This window comes from Ursus maritimus, unplaced genomic scaffold, assembly GCF_017311325.1.
Source record: "Ursus maritimus isolate PB19 unplaced genomic scaffold, ASM1731132v1 scaffold_13, whole genome shotgun sequence".
Classification (NCBI taxonomy): domain Eukaryota; kingdom Metazoa; phylum Chordata; class Mammalia; order Carnivora; family Ursidae; genus Ursus; species Ursus maritimus.
The window spans coordinates 55,106,135-55,120,598 of NW_024423675.1; the positions used below are offsets into that span (position 1 = coordinate 55,106,135).

General features: G+C 43.2%; 1 protein-coding gene across 1 annotated transcript in view; it reads left to right on the top strand.

Annotated features, from left to right (window-relative positions):
- Positions 1 to 12,187, top strand: part of PLEKHG1 (pleckstrin homology and RhoGEF domain containing G1) — a 218,637-nt gene extending 206,450 nt beyond the window's left edge. The window contains exons 16-17 of the mRNA XM_040627958.1: positions 1,502 to 3,146; positions 8,685 to 12,187. Coding sequence (XP_040483892.1) covers positions 1,502 to 3,146; positions 8,685 to 9,751 — 2,712 coding nt within the window. The 3' untranslated portion in view covers positions 9,752 to 12,187. The remainder of the gene's footprint in view (positions 1 to 1,501; positions 3,147 to 8,684) is intronic.
- The last annotated feature ends 2,277 nt before the right edge of the window (positions 12,188 to 14,464 follow it).

A 14,464-nucleotide genomic window follows, 5' to 3' on the forward strand; every position in this document is an offset into this window, starting at 1 on the left:
CACAAAATCCTTTTGTTACACTTTCAAAGTGTTTTGTCACAATTTCACTAGTTAATACTAACTTCGTTTATTTTCTTAAATATAGTTCCTGGGTGTCTGTATTTTATAAAAATGGTACCAGTACCATCTGAGTAAGAAAAGGGAAGAGATACTAAAGGGTGAAAAAAAAATAGAGTCATAAATAAAATATAATCCTATATATGTATGTGTGTATGTCTATACATATGCATATGTATGCATATTCATACATTCCTAGACCTCAAATAGTCCATGGTTTGACCATGTGAAAAAAAGCAAAAGATTAAATGACATTTAGATTCTTTTTAGTTTCAAATTTTAATGGAAAAATAACATTCAGGATGAAATTTTATTTTTGCCCTTCCTACGCTTCTCTTCCCTCCCTGATGGACATACAGGCAGGCAGGCAGATAGAAAGACATATTGATAGGAGCTTATTTCAAGGCAATATGTATCCCAGTTTCATTGACAACTGAGGAAAAATTCTTGCTAATTTAACATTTCTAATAGGTTAGTGTTTGGGTCAGAAAATATGTTCCTGGTACTAATGAGTTTGAACTGATCTTAACCCTTTCAACTCTTTGAAGCCAATCCTTATACCTACAGAGGGCATCAGAGAGCAGTCCACTGCCTGTCTGCAGAACTGAGCTCCATCAAGAAAGGTTCCAAGTTATAAAACACCTCATTGGTTTTCGATTAGAAATTGCTAACGTCACTCATATTTTATTTCCTAACAGGCATTTAAGTATTACTTAATTAAATGTATTTTGAAAGAAAGTAAAATGTTCATTAGCTCAATAGTGGATTAAGTTACAGTTCTGTAACAGAGACTCTTGGCCTAGAATCTATAAACAAAGGCAATGCCAGTCAGGTGTATGGCAAGTCTGCAGATTTCAGGGAAGGCCATAAGGTGTGCAGTCAGATTACTCACAGAGGCTTCTGGTATACCAGAAACCACAATAAAACTCCTAGGAGTCAAGCCTCATGTAGAAACCAGATACAATGGCCCTTGATACCTATATATGTTCATTTATAGAATGTTATTTACCAAGTGCACATCGGAATTATTTGAAGTATTTAAGAGTTTTCTGTATTTTGCTGATTCCCTGCATTGGAGTAAGAGATTTGGAGCCAGACTTAGTTTGTGTCCTAGCCTTTTTACTGACTGGAGAGAGCCTGGATTTCCTTTCTGTGAAATTAGTACAGTTGTGTCTAATTCACAGAGTGATTATGAATGTTAAGTGTGGAGAATGTCTGCACACGGCCCAGCCTATTTCTAAGTAAATAAATCAGTTCCTGTCCTTTCTGCCCCTTTTGCAAAACTCCGAAGTGCCTTTCAACTCCGTGAAAATCAACCACATTGACTGACCATTTGCTTTAAGACTATTATAGTCCAGTGGGAGAGGCAATGTGTAAAACAAGGAGAGCGTTATGTTATGTGTCCATGTCACTGCAGTTCAGTCAATGTTTCTATCCACCTCAGGTTTCCAGAGGGGACGGGTCTCCCCAGCGGACCTCAACGGGGCCATCTCCCGCCCAGAGGAACAGCCAGCCGAGCAGTTCTGCCATTATCAGCGTGCTTCGCGGGGGTGGAGCCATCAGAAACATCTGGACGGACCACCAGATCAGACAAGCCTTGTTTCCGAGTCGTCGGTCCCCTCAGGAGAATGAGGATGATGAAGATGATTATCAGATGTTTGTACCATCCTTCTCTTCCTCAGATCTGAACTCTACCAGACTGTGTGAAGATAGCTCTTCCAGTCGCCCTTGCAGTTGGCACATGGGACAGATTGAGCCCACAGAGACCACCAGCTCTGGCCACCGGGTGGTCAGGCGGGCCAGCAGCGCTGGCGAGAGCAACACATGTGCTCCTGAGATAAGAATTAGGGACAGTGGTGGCTCTCAGTACAGCCCCCGACGGGAACTGCAGAGCGACCCTAAAACAGAAGGGCTGGACGGAATGACTCCCTTTGGGTCATCTATAGAGTTGACTCTTGATGATATAGACCACGTCTATGATAACATAAGTTATGAGGACTTAAAACTAATGGTTGCTAAACGGGAAGAAGCTGAATCCACACCCCCCAAAACAGTCAGGGACTCTGTTCGCCCCAAGAGCACGCCAGAGCTCGCCTTCTCAAAGAGGCAGCCTGGCCCGGAGAAGAGCTCTCTGCGCTCAGAGAGGGATGGAGCTCTAACAGGTCGCCAGGCATCAAACCAAAGCACACATGAATTCCAGATGGCTGAGGAAAACATCTATGACACCATAGGGCTCCCAGATCCGCCCTCCCTGGATTTCAAATGCAGCAGCCTGAAGCGTCCCAGGAGGAGCACCTTCTTAGGTCTGGAAGCTGACTTCGCCTGCTGTGACAGTCTGAGGCCCTTTGTTTCCCAGGATAGCCTCCAGTTCAGCGAGGACGAAACTCCTTACCCCCAGGGACCCTCTGATAATGATTATTTGAGTTTGCTCTATAACTCTTTCAGCTGTAACCTGTCTATAGGTGATAAATCTGTATCTGACAAACTGTCTGAAGAAGTAGACGAAATCTGGAATGACCTGGAAAATTACATCAAGAAAAACGAAGTCAAAGCTAGAGACCGGCTCCTCGCAGCCTTTCCTGTCAGCCAAGATGACGTGCCAGACAGGTTGCACTCCGAGAGCACCCCCGAGCTGGGCAGAGACGCGGCACATTCTGTGTCTACGCTCTCACTTCCTGAGGGTCATGCTTTCCTCACGCCGCTGAAAGACAAGCCTGGCCGAGCTAGCCGGACCAACTGCCCATTTGAAGAGGACCTGATTTCTAAAGAAGGCTCCTTTATGAGTCTTCACGGGCTGTCTCTGGCCAGTGAACCACCTCCCATGGAAAACCCCTACGACTTGGCCAACACCAGTCTATCCCAAACAGACTTGGAAAACCCTGACCCAGGGATGGATGCCACAGATAAGACAAAAAGCAGGGTTTTTATGATGGCCAGGCAGTACAGTCAGAAGATCAAGAAGGCAAATCAGCTTTTAAAAGTGAGAAGCCCAGAGTTGGAGCAGCCACTAGCCAGCCAGCAGCATAAATCCACACACAAAGACCTGGCAGCCATCTTGGAAGAAAAGAAGCAAGGGGGTCCTGCCATTGGTACGTTCCTTCACACTGCTTTCCCTCCTTCTTGAAAGTAGGATGCAAGGGCAGCTTTCAGGTTCTAAAAGTCCTTGAAACCGTGTGAACATTGCCACTCAGACGTTCATTCTCTCAAATTGAGACCACAACCTAACTAACAAAGATCAGTGAGGCCGGTCCTAATTCTTTTCCCACGTTAGCTCACAGAGTCACCCAAGTTGGAGCAAGATTTGGTCTCGGAGGGTTCTGTTGTTTGTGTAACATTGTCACTACCAGACTTGATGTTTTAAGAAGTTTTCTCTAATCTGAAGTGTGAAAAATAGCAATCAGTTGAACTCGTGGCAGGTAGAGCTTTTCCCTGTGTGTCACTGTGTCACGGGGAGTCATGGCTCATGTCAGCTTTGAAGATTTGGAAGCATGTGGAATAGGGTTGCTCCAGAATCCCGGCAAACATGCCCACTCATCCTAACAGATGACAGGGAGTCTTTCCCCACTTTTTAAAAGCTGGTCAACACTATATCCTCAGGTGTTTTCTCACAGATTTCTCTTACCAGTTGCCTTTTTGTTTAATAGTCGCCGTAAAATAGCCAGTGTCATGCATTTAATACTGTCTCCCCTGGTATTCTCGGGTAGCTTGCAAAAAGTGTGATTCTTTCAGTCAAGCCTCCTTTGTGGGGCAGAAAACTGGGATCTCAGCTATGGCATTGGTATGATTAGGGCTGAACGTTTGACATCTTTCTCCCTTATAAAGAAGTGCAGAGACAAAACTTGACACTGAGACACCGAGCTTGAGCTCGGTTGAAGAACACAGGTGCCAATAAAACACATGATTGTCGCAGGAAGAAGACACCCCAGGGTCCTGGCTCTCACCTCCGGAGCTTTTCACCTCTAGACCCAGAGAGATTTTTGGGATTAAGTCCCGGAATCTGCAATTTAAAACAGTGTGGCCTTTTGATCCTATGTTAAAAATCCCTGGCCTTGATTTTCTGACGAAGGACCACCTTGGTATCCAATGAGAGGAGACCTTTCTCCAGTTAAAAGTAAAACCCAGATGGCTCAATATCAGGGCACATCGAGACAGCAAGACAGAGACAGGGTTCATCTGGCCAAGTGGATGCTGCTAACCCCCTTTCTTTGAGATTGATTTCTTTATCTCTGCGGAAACCAGAGAATAAGAAGGGGATATCCAAATCCTAAATGAAGCCACAAGTAACAACTTACATGACAAGAATCTATAGGGGATTTTTTTTTTTTTAAGTTTGGGAGTATTTGTGAATTGTCTAAAGCTTTACTCTTTTTCTAGAGCTCCTCTTACAGTAAAGTTTCCTAACAAATAGGGAAGGTAAGCGCTGGAATTGCTACCTGAAGGATTTTACACACTCTCGTGAGTTGTTCTTCTTTTTAAATAAAGGTGAAAAGTGAATTTTGTATGAATGGGAGAGACTAGATGGTGTATATTTTTCTCCTGGCAAGAATATGCTGGAATTCATTCGTGTCCCTTTTCCAGTGCTAACGTTGCTAAGCTGGTTTGTTGTCACCCATGGAAAAAGTGACTGAGTTGCAGCTGTAAAAGAGAGTAGCTGGGAGCATAGATGGCACTGGAAACGGTGGTGTGTGGGCAATGCAACCACCGACTGAACCTGGGCTAGAGAGAGAACAGAATAAGGGTTTCTGATGATGATGGTTTATGCCAGCAGACTGTTGTTTCAAGAGTGGTAATCGTCTGAGCCAGGTTGTTTTGAATATGGACCATCCATTAAAATGCAGAACTCAAACCTTGATAGAAACATGTCCTCCAACGCTGAATCATGGGGGCTTCCAACTACTTTGAGTAGTCTTCTTTTTTACCCACCTTTTACATATTCATACATGTCCCTTTGGGGTTTTCTTTTCTTCTTTTTACCTTTAGTTTGTTCTCCTTTTGGTTTTGCCTCCTGATACCTTCTTGGGATCCCATGGGATCTTTTCTCAGCCCTGTGTCTGGGTCCTTTCTTGACATGGTGGGCTACTACCGACGTTCTCCCCAACCAAGAGGAGGAGATCTCTCCAAAGTCATCTTCTGAGAGTGGGGTCTCCCCCGCTACCTGGCAGGAGCACGTCCCTAGGGCCTGCCATCTCTCGGACCTGAGGAATCTTCCATCTGGGTGGATCGAGCCCACTTCCTGTGCCCACTAGGCTTTCAATCAGTTGACGTGATGACTCCTTTTCTCTCTCTTGTTTATCTGGGCACAGGACGTCGTAATCGAACGGACCGATTCTCCAGACTTCTTCGTATGGGCCTTGCCACTTTGCCAGGAGCTTGCTCTCGGTGTTGTACGGAAGGAGGAACGCCCTATTCACCTGCTGAAACTCTCGAGCACCTTTATTGAACTCTCTGGCGGGGGTCTACAGGCCCCGGGTCAGATTTCTGCCTCTAAATCACCCCTCCAGGTCTAGTTACTCCCACCGTCCAGAGCCTGTGGTAGCATGCCAACATTCTTGTTCAGTCCGACCTCCCTCCTCATATAGTCTTTGAGGCCAATGAGGCCTTTGGGTTCCCTTTTTTGGTGATGTTTTACACGGGGGAAAACTCGATACAGGCTTGAGGGGTTTTTTCCTTTTTTGTGTGGCGAAGGCAAAATCAAATTTTATGCTTTGGTCTACGTCTCAAGCAGCTTTAGAAGCTTTGATTTTAATCCTCTGTCTTGAAAACAGTTTATTTCATACTTTTCTCAGCAAGGATCACTTCCAGTTTTTATCGGGAATCCTAAGAACGCCACCTTTTAAACTTACAAAAGGGAAATAAACCAGAGACAGCCCTGAGGTTGTCCCATAATGATACTATACATACTCTATAAAGGGTAGTCATACCAGAACTGAGGGTGTTGGGGAACTTTGATCCACCTGACTGACCAATAAGCTTTTTAGGCTGGGGTGTCCTCTCGGGCTGGCTATTTCCTGCACATCTGGTTAAAGAAAGCTGATGACAGCTGCTGCTTTGGAAGTATTCTCTTGTTCACATTGCCATCAAACAAGTTATGGATTCTCTTAGAATGCCAAGCTGAGACAAACAAAAATCCCTAAAACTTAGGCACTGTATATCATCTACTCATGAGATACTTTTTATTCCAAATTTATAAATGGTCAACTTTTTACGATCCAAAGATAAATTGTGTCCACTATGAGTTATCTATAGGAAGCATTTTAATCAAAGGCTACTTACTTTCCTGCTTCCTCTTTTTTTTTTTTTTTTTTTTGCTATGCCCCTGATTTTCTAGGCTGCCTGTCACTCTCTGTGGTATGGTCTTAAGGAAATCACGTCCATTTTAACACTATGCTTAAAATAAGAGGAGGAAGTCAGTAGTGCTCGAGACAGATTTGTATCTAGAATTGTACTTGGTGCTCTGTGAGGATTGTTCTCCAAGAGTAAATGCTCATGGGCTACCTGGAATGATAAACTAGCCCATGTAAAAAAAAAAAAAAAAAAAAACCTAGCAACACGAGATTGTGTGCGTGTGTGCATGCATGCCTGTGCATGTGTGTGCAGCTAATAGCTAACTATTATGGTCCACACTAAGTACATAAGACTTCAGAGAAGAGAAATGGGTTAGAAAATGATTCGTGGAACGGGTAGGGCTTATAGAGGGTCTAGCACGGTAAATAGGATTTGATTAGGCAAAGGAAGAAGAAGAGAGTGTGATTAGGAAGAAAGAGGCATGAGAAATACTTTGGATATTTTGAGTAATACATGGTTTCAGATCACCTGGGCTATCACGGTCTGAAGTCAAAAGCTCACTGTTCATACACGACTTGGGTGCTGAAATAGTTGAGCCAAATGTTTTAATTAGCTCTCATTGGGTCCCGCGAATTGTCATCATATTGGAACCTTGTGAAAGTTCGGAGCCTTCCTGTCTTGGCTGCGGGATGACGTTCAGGGCCGTGATGTGGATGAGAATGGTTTGGGCAGAAACCGGTGGATGTTCAGGTGGGACCGCTAACCAGTGACTCTGTCTCAAGGTCCAGCTGCCTTTGTTTGGGCTTCATAGTTAATGAAACATTATAGGTTTCAGAATGGCGAACGCAGGCACTTCGGTGGTGTTCACACAGACTTTCAATCTCTTAAGGGGTTGCCAAATGTAATTGGTATTGAGAGTCTTTACTATGCCATTTAGGGAATAATAGCTCAAGTTTTTGTTACTAGAAATTCTAAACTAATATTCTCTGTTCTTCCAAGGAATTTGGACTTGAAAACCTGAAGGATCTGAATATAGGAGCTATGAGAAGTTAAACAGACGATTTACCCTGATTTGGGGGATTTGGGAGGCAAACAGTTGGAGAAGGTTGCCATCAAAGGCACACAGAATAACAGCAGGTGTCTCTGTCCTCATAGAAGATAGAGTCGAAAGAAATGGCAGAAGCTCAACTAAATATTTTGTTTAAATTCAAGGAAGAATTTACTAACAATAGGTTACTAAAAATCTAAATAGCTTAAGAAGAAAATGCAATATCACTTGCTGGTCATCGTACATGGGATAGATCCCTTTTGTAGAGGCTGTGTAGTCGTGGTCTGGGCAATTATAGGATGCATGGAATTCTTTGATTCTAGGGTGGTGGTCGTGTGGATACCTGGAGTGGGGTGATGGTGTGGGAGGCAGCTCTTGAAATTGACATCTCTGGGCTCTGTCTCTTAAATCAGTCCTGGCCCAAAAGAATATTCTACCCATAGCAGCTTTCTGTTAATGTCTTTAAAAATGTAGAAATGCCTGTACTCAGAAGTAGAGAGGAGAATGGCCTCCTAGCTGAATTTGAAGTGGCAGTAGCTTTCATGGATGTAACAGTCAAATCCTGTTCTGGACAAATACCAGAGAGCATTACATTATCAATTATATGCACAGATGATTCATTCTCAATGTCATGGGGGCATTGACTTCAGTGCCTGGCTTCTTGGGGACAGGAAAGATGATGTGGCTCAGTGCATACACATGGTTTTGAGATCCTGGAAGGGAAGGCCTCCTGTAGACACTGGCTTGCCAGACAGTGGCAGTGGATGGAAATACGGAACAGCCACCAGGAGCGGACTCTTCTGGGAGTCCTTATCTGAGAGCGATCAAGACTAGTGAGAAGCCAGGGACAGCCGCCGCATGGTGCATTGTGTCATCTTCCTTTTAATGACTACTTGAGTTATTTGTCATTGACCAGGTTTAAGTGCTGACCTTGTTTTTATGATGCCTGTTTTTTAGCACTGACACGATTTCATGCTTGTAAAGAACACTAGAAATTTTCATTACAAATAGCAAACATTTGCAGACCTAAAATAAAATAAGCCAGAGTTTGATCAAATTAAATGAACCCGTAGGTGACCTTTTTTTTGCATTTTTATGTTTTATTAAACTATGGATTATTTTATTAGTTCACATTGCTTAGTATTCAATGATGACTCATCCTCAAACTTAAAGGTCCTGTCTATTTAAATTTTTAAAATCTGTCTGTTAGGATGTTAGATTTGTTTTTTTTTTTAAATCTTTGCATGTGGAAATAATCCTCTGTATGTTTATTGTTTCCATATTTGCCTTCCAGGGGCCAGGATTGCTGAGTATTCCCAACTGTACGACCAGATTGTATTCAGAGAGACTCCCTTCAGGACTCAGAAGGATGGCTGGGCCAGCCCTCAGGAGCCCTCCTACAACCTCAGGTCCACCTCACCTTCCCAGGCCCAGCAGAGCAGCGAGGATTGGCTTCTGCATTCAACCTACAGCAATGGAGAGTTAGTGGATTTCTGTCCCCGGCCAGAGCCAGACTTGAAGTCGAAACATCCTCCTTTAGAGATCAGTACAAAAAGCATTCCGAGACAGCTGTCCGCGGCTTGCTCTGTGCCTTCTCTTCAAACTTCCGACCCTCTGCTGGGCTCCTTGCAGAGACACAGCGTGATAGTCCGTCAGCCCAACAAAGAGGACTCTTTCCAGGGCCCCTTTTACAACTCTTTGGGTCGGAAAGGCCTCAGTGCTAAATGTCAGCCTTATAGCAGGTCCCAGTCCTCTTCCTCCATCTTGATCAACAAGTCAGGGGACTCCATCAACTACCCTGGGGAGATGGGAAAGAAACAGCTGCTGTCTTTACACAAAAGTTCGAGGTGTGAGAGTCACCAGGACTTGCTGCCAGGTACGGCTGACTCATGTCAGCAGGGCCCAGAAAAACGCTCAGATCTCACGCTCCGAGACTCACAGAAGGTTCTGGTAGTAAATCGAAATTTACCCTCAAATGCCCAAATAGCGACCCAGAACTACTTTTCCAATTTCAAAGAGACTGAAGGAGACGAAGACGACTATGTGGAAATCAAGTCAGAAGAAGACGAGTCGGAGGTCGAGCTCTCCCACGGCCGGAGGAGGAAATCCGACCCCAGGGTTCCGGAGGCCGACGGTTCGCACAGCGCCTGCCCCAACACCCCCTCTTACTCTGGGAGTAGTCCGTGCGCTCCAAAAAAGCCGGGAAGCGACAAGCTTGGCGTGTCCCCCTATCTGACGTCGTTCAGCGACTCGGACAAACTGAACGACTATCTCTGGAGGGGGCCGTCTCCCAACCAGCAAAACATCGTCCAGTCGCTGAGGGAAAAATTTCAGTGTCTCAGTTCAAGCAGCTTTGCCTGAGTTCTTCCTAGAAGCCGTTTGAGTCAACGTGGCCTGATGCTCAGGACAGACACCGAGAGGTGTCTCCTATGAACCAGATTCCAACAATTTCGTAATAGCCGGGAGTGTCAACCGTGCTTTCTTTGACGGCACAGCTTTCTGAAGCGGCCGCGCAGCCGGCCGGGATTGTACTGTCTGCCGGGGCCGGTGTGCTGACTGCCATCGTGTTTCGTGTAAGTCAATCTTACTTGAAAATTTTAGGCTTTTTTTTTTTTTTTTTTTAACATCATGGCCATGATATTTTCTCCCGTATCCTGGCAATCGTGCCCAGAGTCTAAGAAGCGCAGTAGTCCTCTCCGATCGTCCAGAAGCCGCGAGTAGTTTGATTCTGGGACCCAAAGGCAGCAAGGAGGCTTTTCCACGTGTTTTAGAAAGGAAGGGAAACGAACGCTGTTTAAAGGATTATGCTTAGGATACCTGGCATTTTGGTTAACATTCGGGACAAGACCCTAGGATAACTTACGCTAGAGATCTGTGATTGCAGCGTAAGTGCACTGCCCGTCTCACTGTGCCTCGGTTACTCCCACAGCGGTTCACCCGCTTGTAGAAATCGGGTAGCTCTGGGACATTAGAAGGGAGCAAGACCGATTCTCCACAAGCAAGGAGTCTCACCTGTATTCCTGGACACGTTCTGGGGAATGGGCTGCTTATTAAATGTTTATTTTTGATTGCTGGAGTAAGATGATTTCCTCCAGGGCTGAAAGGAAACTACGAGCAAGAAAATGCAAATTGACTTCACTGTTAGAAAGGATGCGGACAACTTGGTGATCTCCTCACATTACGGTGGAGGCCGGGGGTGGAAATAGGACTTTGTGCAATTTTTCCATGCATATCACTAATCAACACAAAGTAAACCATGAGCTAAAATAAAACACTCTAGAGCCACCCTTTCCAGGGCAGTTTTTCATGTGTCCTTTCCCAAGTTTTGTACCTCAGCCAAATGACCTGATCCCAGCCTTGAGGATTTCGTTGGCTGCAATGAAATTTATTTTCTAAACTCAACATAACATGGGGGCCTTTTTTCATTGTTTTGAGGCACATAAAAGAAAAGAATCTTTGGCTACCAAGCTCTGACTAATGCCATCTTTGATGTTGTTGTTATGGTCTTCAAATAGCGGTCCATTGTGATAATCATGGACTAATCTAAGGGTTTATGGAAGGAAACAGAAAATCAAAAGCAAGACCTTGTGAGTAAAAAGCAAAAATCAAAGAAGTGAAAGAGAAAAGTGAAGGCCGATCTGTTGCTATTTTATAAAAATGTTGTATTTTATGGAAGACTCCAGTCAATGCTCAAAGATGTTTTCTCAAAAAAGAATGTTGTATTCTCCTTTCAAGCAATTTTACATTCTGGAACCCCTTCCCCAGTGGGCTCAGTTTTCTTTCTATCTGTGTAGGAAAGGGGATCCGGGCTTTCTATCTGAAGGCAAGCTCAGATACTGATTTCAGTCGGTGACATCTAACCATAATTCTCCCAAGCCTCTCTTTCTTAACCATGAAACATCAGATGTGACTGTCCTTTACAAACAGGTACCTACGACACTCATTTTTCCTTTTAAATAACAGAAAATAACCCAAGTTTCTTGTTTCTCTACACTATTCTTCTCGTAGCTTACAAAACCAAGTCCATGTTGAATGGCATGGTTCTAGAAACATTCCTGCTTTCACTGCCTTTCTTTTAAACTTGATACAACTTTTCAAGAGTAAGAGTATCAGAAAAGACAAGCGCTGTAGGAAGTATGTTCTTAGACTTGCTAGGGGTATTCCCAAGTGGGTTTGCAAAACAAAGTTACCTGATTCTTCTTGTCCTAAGAATGCAGTTTCCTATTTTTGCCTTTCAGTTCGTATGACCCCCAACTCTGTATTGTCCATATATTACTGTGGTGTCTTAAACTCTCAGAAATTATTAATTCTTCGCACCAGTGTCTCATGGCACGACTTTGATGTCGCCTATAGGAACACACCCTGCTGTACGAAGGTGGATGGCTTGCTGTATAAAATGTCCGTGCGGTTGTCTTCAGGTTCTAGGACGAATCTTTAGCTTTATAGACCACTGCTGTCAGCCAGGATGCAGATTTTGAGAGCTGTGTGTATATGTATAATCATGTTTGTATTTGTTCCTCAAAGTTACCAATTAAATGCTTTTGTTTAAGATAGTTTCTTTCGGAGGTGGGGTAAGATTGTATATAATTGGGGGGAAAGTTCTTATGTACTTCAAAGTATGTCAAGTTCTTATTAGGTCTCTGTACTGAAGGTTCAATTTGTTTTTAAAGTTCACTTTTCACCTACTCTTTGTGCAAAAAAAAAAAATGCATCTAGGAATAGTTTAAATATTGTATATAAGATAATGAAAGTTAGTAATGCTCATTATTTAATAAAGTTTGTAAAGTACAAAGTAAATTATAGTGTGAATTCATGTGTTTGTTCTAGGAAGGTCAAGATTTTTCCAGACTACATTTAGTTGTAATACTTTGTTCTGCCTTATGAGCCGTGCAGGCAGTGGTTCAGGGTTAACGATGATACACCATGTTTCAGTGACAGCACATTTTCTGTATCTTTGGATTACTTTTAAAATATTGGATTTAACATCTGGGATGGTATGTGTTTTCCTGATAAGCAGCTAAGTTAGATCAATCACTAGATTATCGGGGGGTTTTTGTTTTTTGTTTTTACTTTGTAGTAACAGAAGACATCTTTTTAACTATTCTATTATTGAATCAAAAAAAAATTAAAACTTTGAGGGCACAAATTAAGGTGGGTTTTTTTTGTGTGTGTGTAACTTCATGTTCCAAATTTTTTTGACAAAAATTTTACAGAGAACAGAGGCGTGTTAATATAAATTGGTAATTATAGACCATTTCTTAAGCAATTCTATTTCCAAATATAAGCATACACCCACCCCAACATAACGAAAATATATGTTGCCTAACTTTCTTTATACAGACGAAAATAACTTTAAAATTTTTCTTCAGAGTGTTTTAAAGTGGTGAACTTCTAAACCTCACACTGAGAATCCATCAGATTTATCTTACTTTTCTGCTTGAGATTGAAAGTAGGTGGGGTTTTCTGTAAGTTATGGAAGGTCAATTTATTTTTGTTAAGGTTTTTATTTATTTGATACAGAGATTGAGCAAGAGAGCACAAGCAGGGGGAGCGACAGTGGGAGAGGGAGAAGCAGGCTCTCTGCTGAACAGGGAGCCCAGTGTGGGGCTCGATCCCAGGACCTTGGGATCACGACAGAGCCAAAGGCAGACGCTTAACCAACTGAATCACCCAGGTGCCTCTTGAAAGGTCAATTTAGAGAAGAAAATGATAGTAAAAAAAACATGTCCTGTGTAAATTCCATACATAAATCCTTAGGGGAAAGGCAGAAAAATCTTAAAAATTAAGCTTGTAATGAACTATAAACACAGCTGTTAAACATGAATATTTATTAACATTTGTTAGGTTTTCTTTTGTTAAAAAGGATTTTCTTAATCTCTATTTTGAAGAGCAAATGTTAAGACTTCAAGATCTCTTCCAGATGTCTGGGTGGCTGTCAGTTGAGCATCGACTCTTGATTTTGGCTCAGGTCATGATCTCAGGGCACGAGATCGAGCTCCATTGGGCTCTGCCCTCAGGGCAGAGTCGGCTTGGGATTCTTCCTCTCCCTCTCCTCTGCCCCTCCCCCCCAAAAATAATAAATAAATAAATCTTTTTAAAAATACCCTATATTACATAACTTCCACTATCTAGACAGTGGTAACTGCACTCAATTGTATCAGCCAAAAACAGATGGCACTAAAAGAAACTGCTTCAACCTTTTTGCTAATTTACGTATGTCTTTAACATAAACCTTTTCCTATTGATAAGGACTAGAGCTTCCTTAGGCATATTTTTTCAATGTTTTTGGCTTAAAAAAATATGCATGTAAACAAGCATTCTCTCACATTTAGCTTCTCACATTTTTCTTACAAGTGATTTGGAGCATGAAACACGAAGATAACGTGGAATTATGTCGCATTAAAAAGGTTAATGCAGAACATTGCGCAATCATTCCATGTGATCATAAATTTTTTTTTTTTTTTAAGATTTTATTTATTTATTCGACAGAGATAGAGACAGCCAGCGAGAGAGGGAACACAAGCAGGGGGAGTGGGAGAGGAAGAAGCAGGCTCATAGCGGAGGAGCCTGATGTGGGGCTCGATCCCAGAACGCTGGCATCACGCCCTGAGCCGAAGGCAGACGCTTAACCGCTGTGCCACCCAGGCGCCCCATAAATTTAAAATTTCAGAATGTGCATAGCATATTTGAAAACAACTTCTTTTAGGGGTGCCTGGGTGGCTCAGTTGGTTAAGCATCTGCCTTTGGCTCAGGTCATGGTCCCAGCATCCTGCGACGGAGTCCCTCGTCACATCAGGCTGCTTGCTCATGGGGGAGCCTGCTTCTCCCTCTGCCTCTGCCTGCCGCTCCCCCTGCGTGTGCTCTCTCTCTGTCTTGCTCTCTGTCAAATAAAATCTTTTAAAAAAATTTTAAACCCCTTTTTTAAAAAAGATTTATTTATGAGATAGTGTGTATGGGGGGAGGGGGGCACCGAGGGAGAGAGAGAATCCTCAAGCTGACACCCCCACTGAGCTCTGAGCCCAATGCAGGGTTCAAGCCCAGGACCCCGAGATCATGATCTGTGCCAAAATCAAG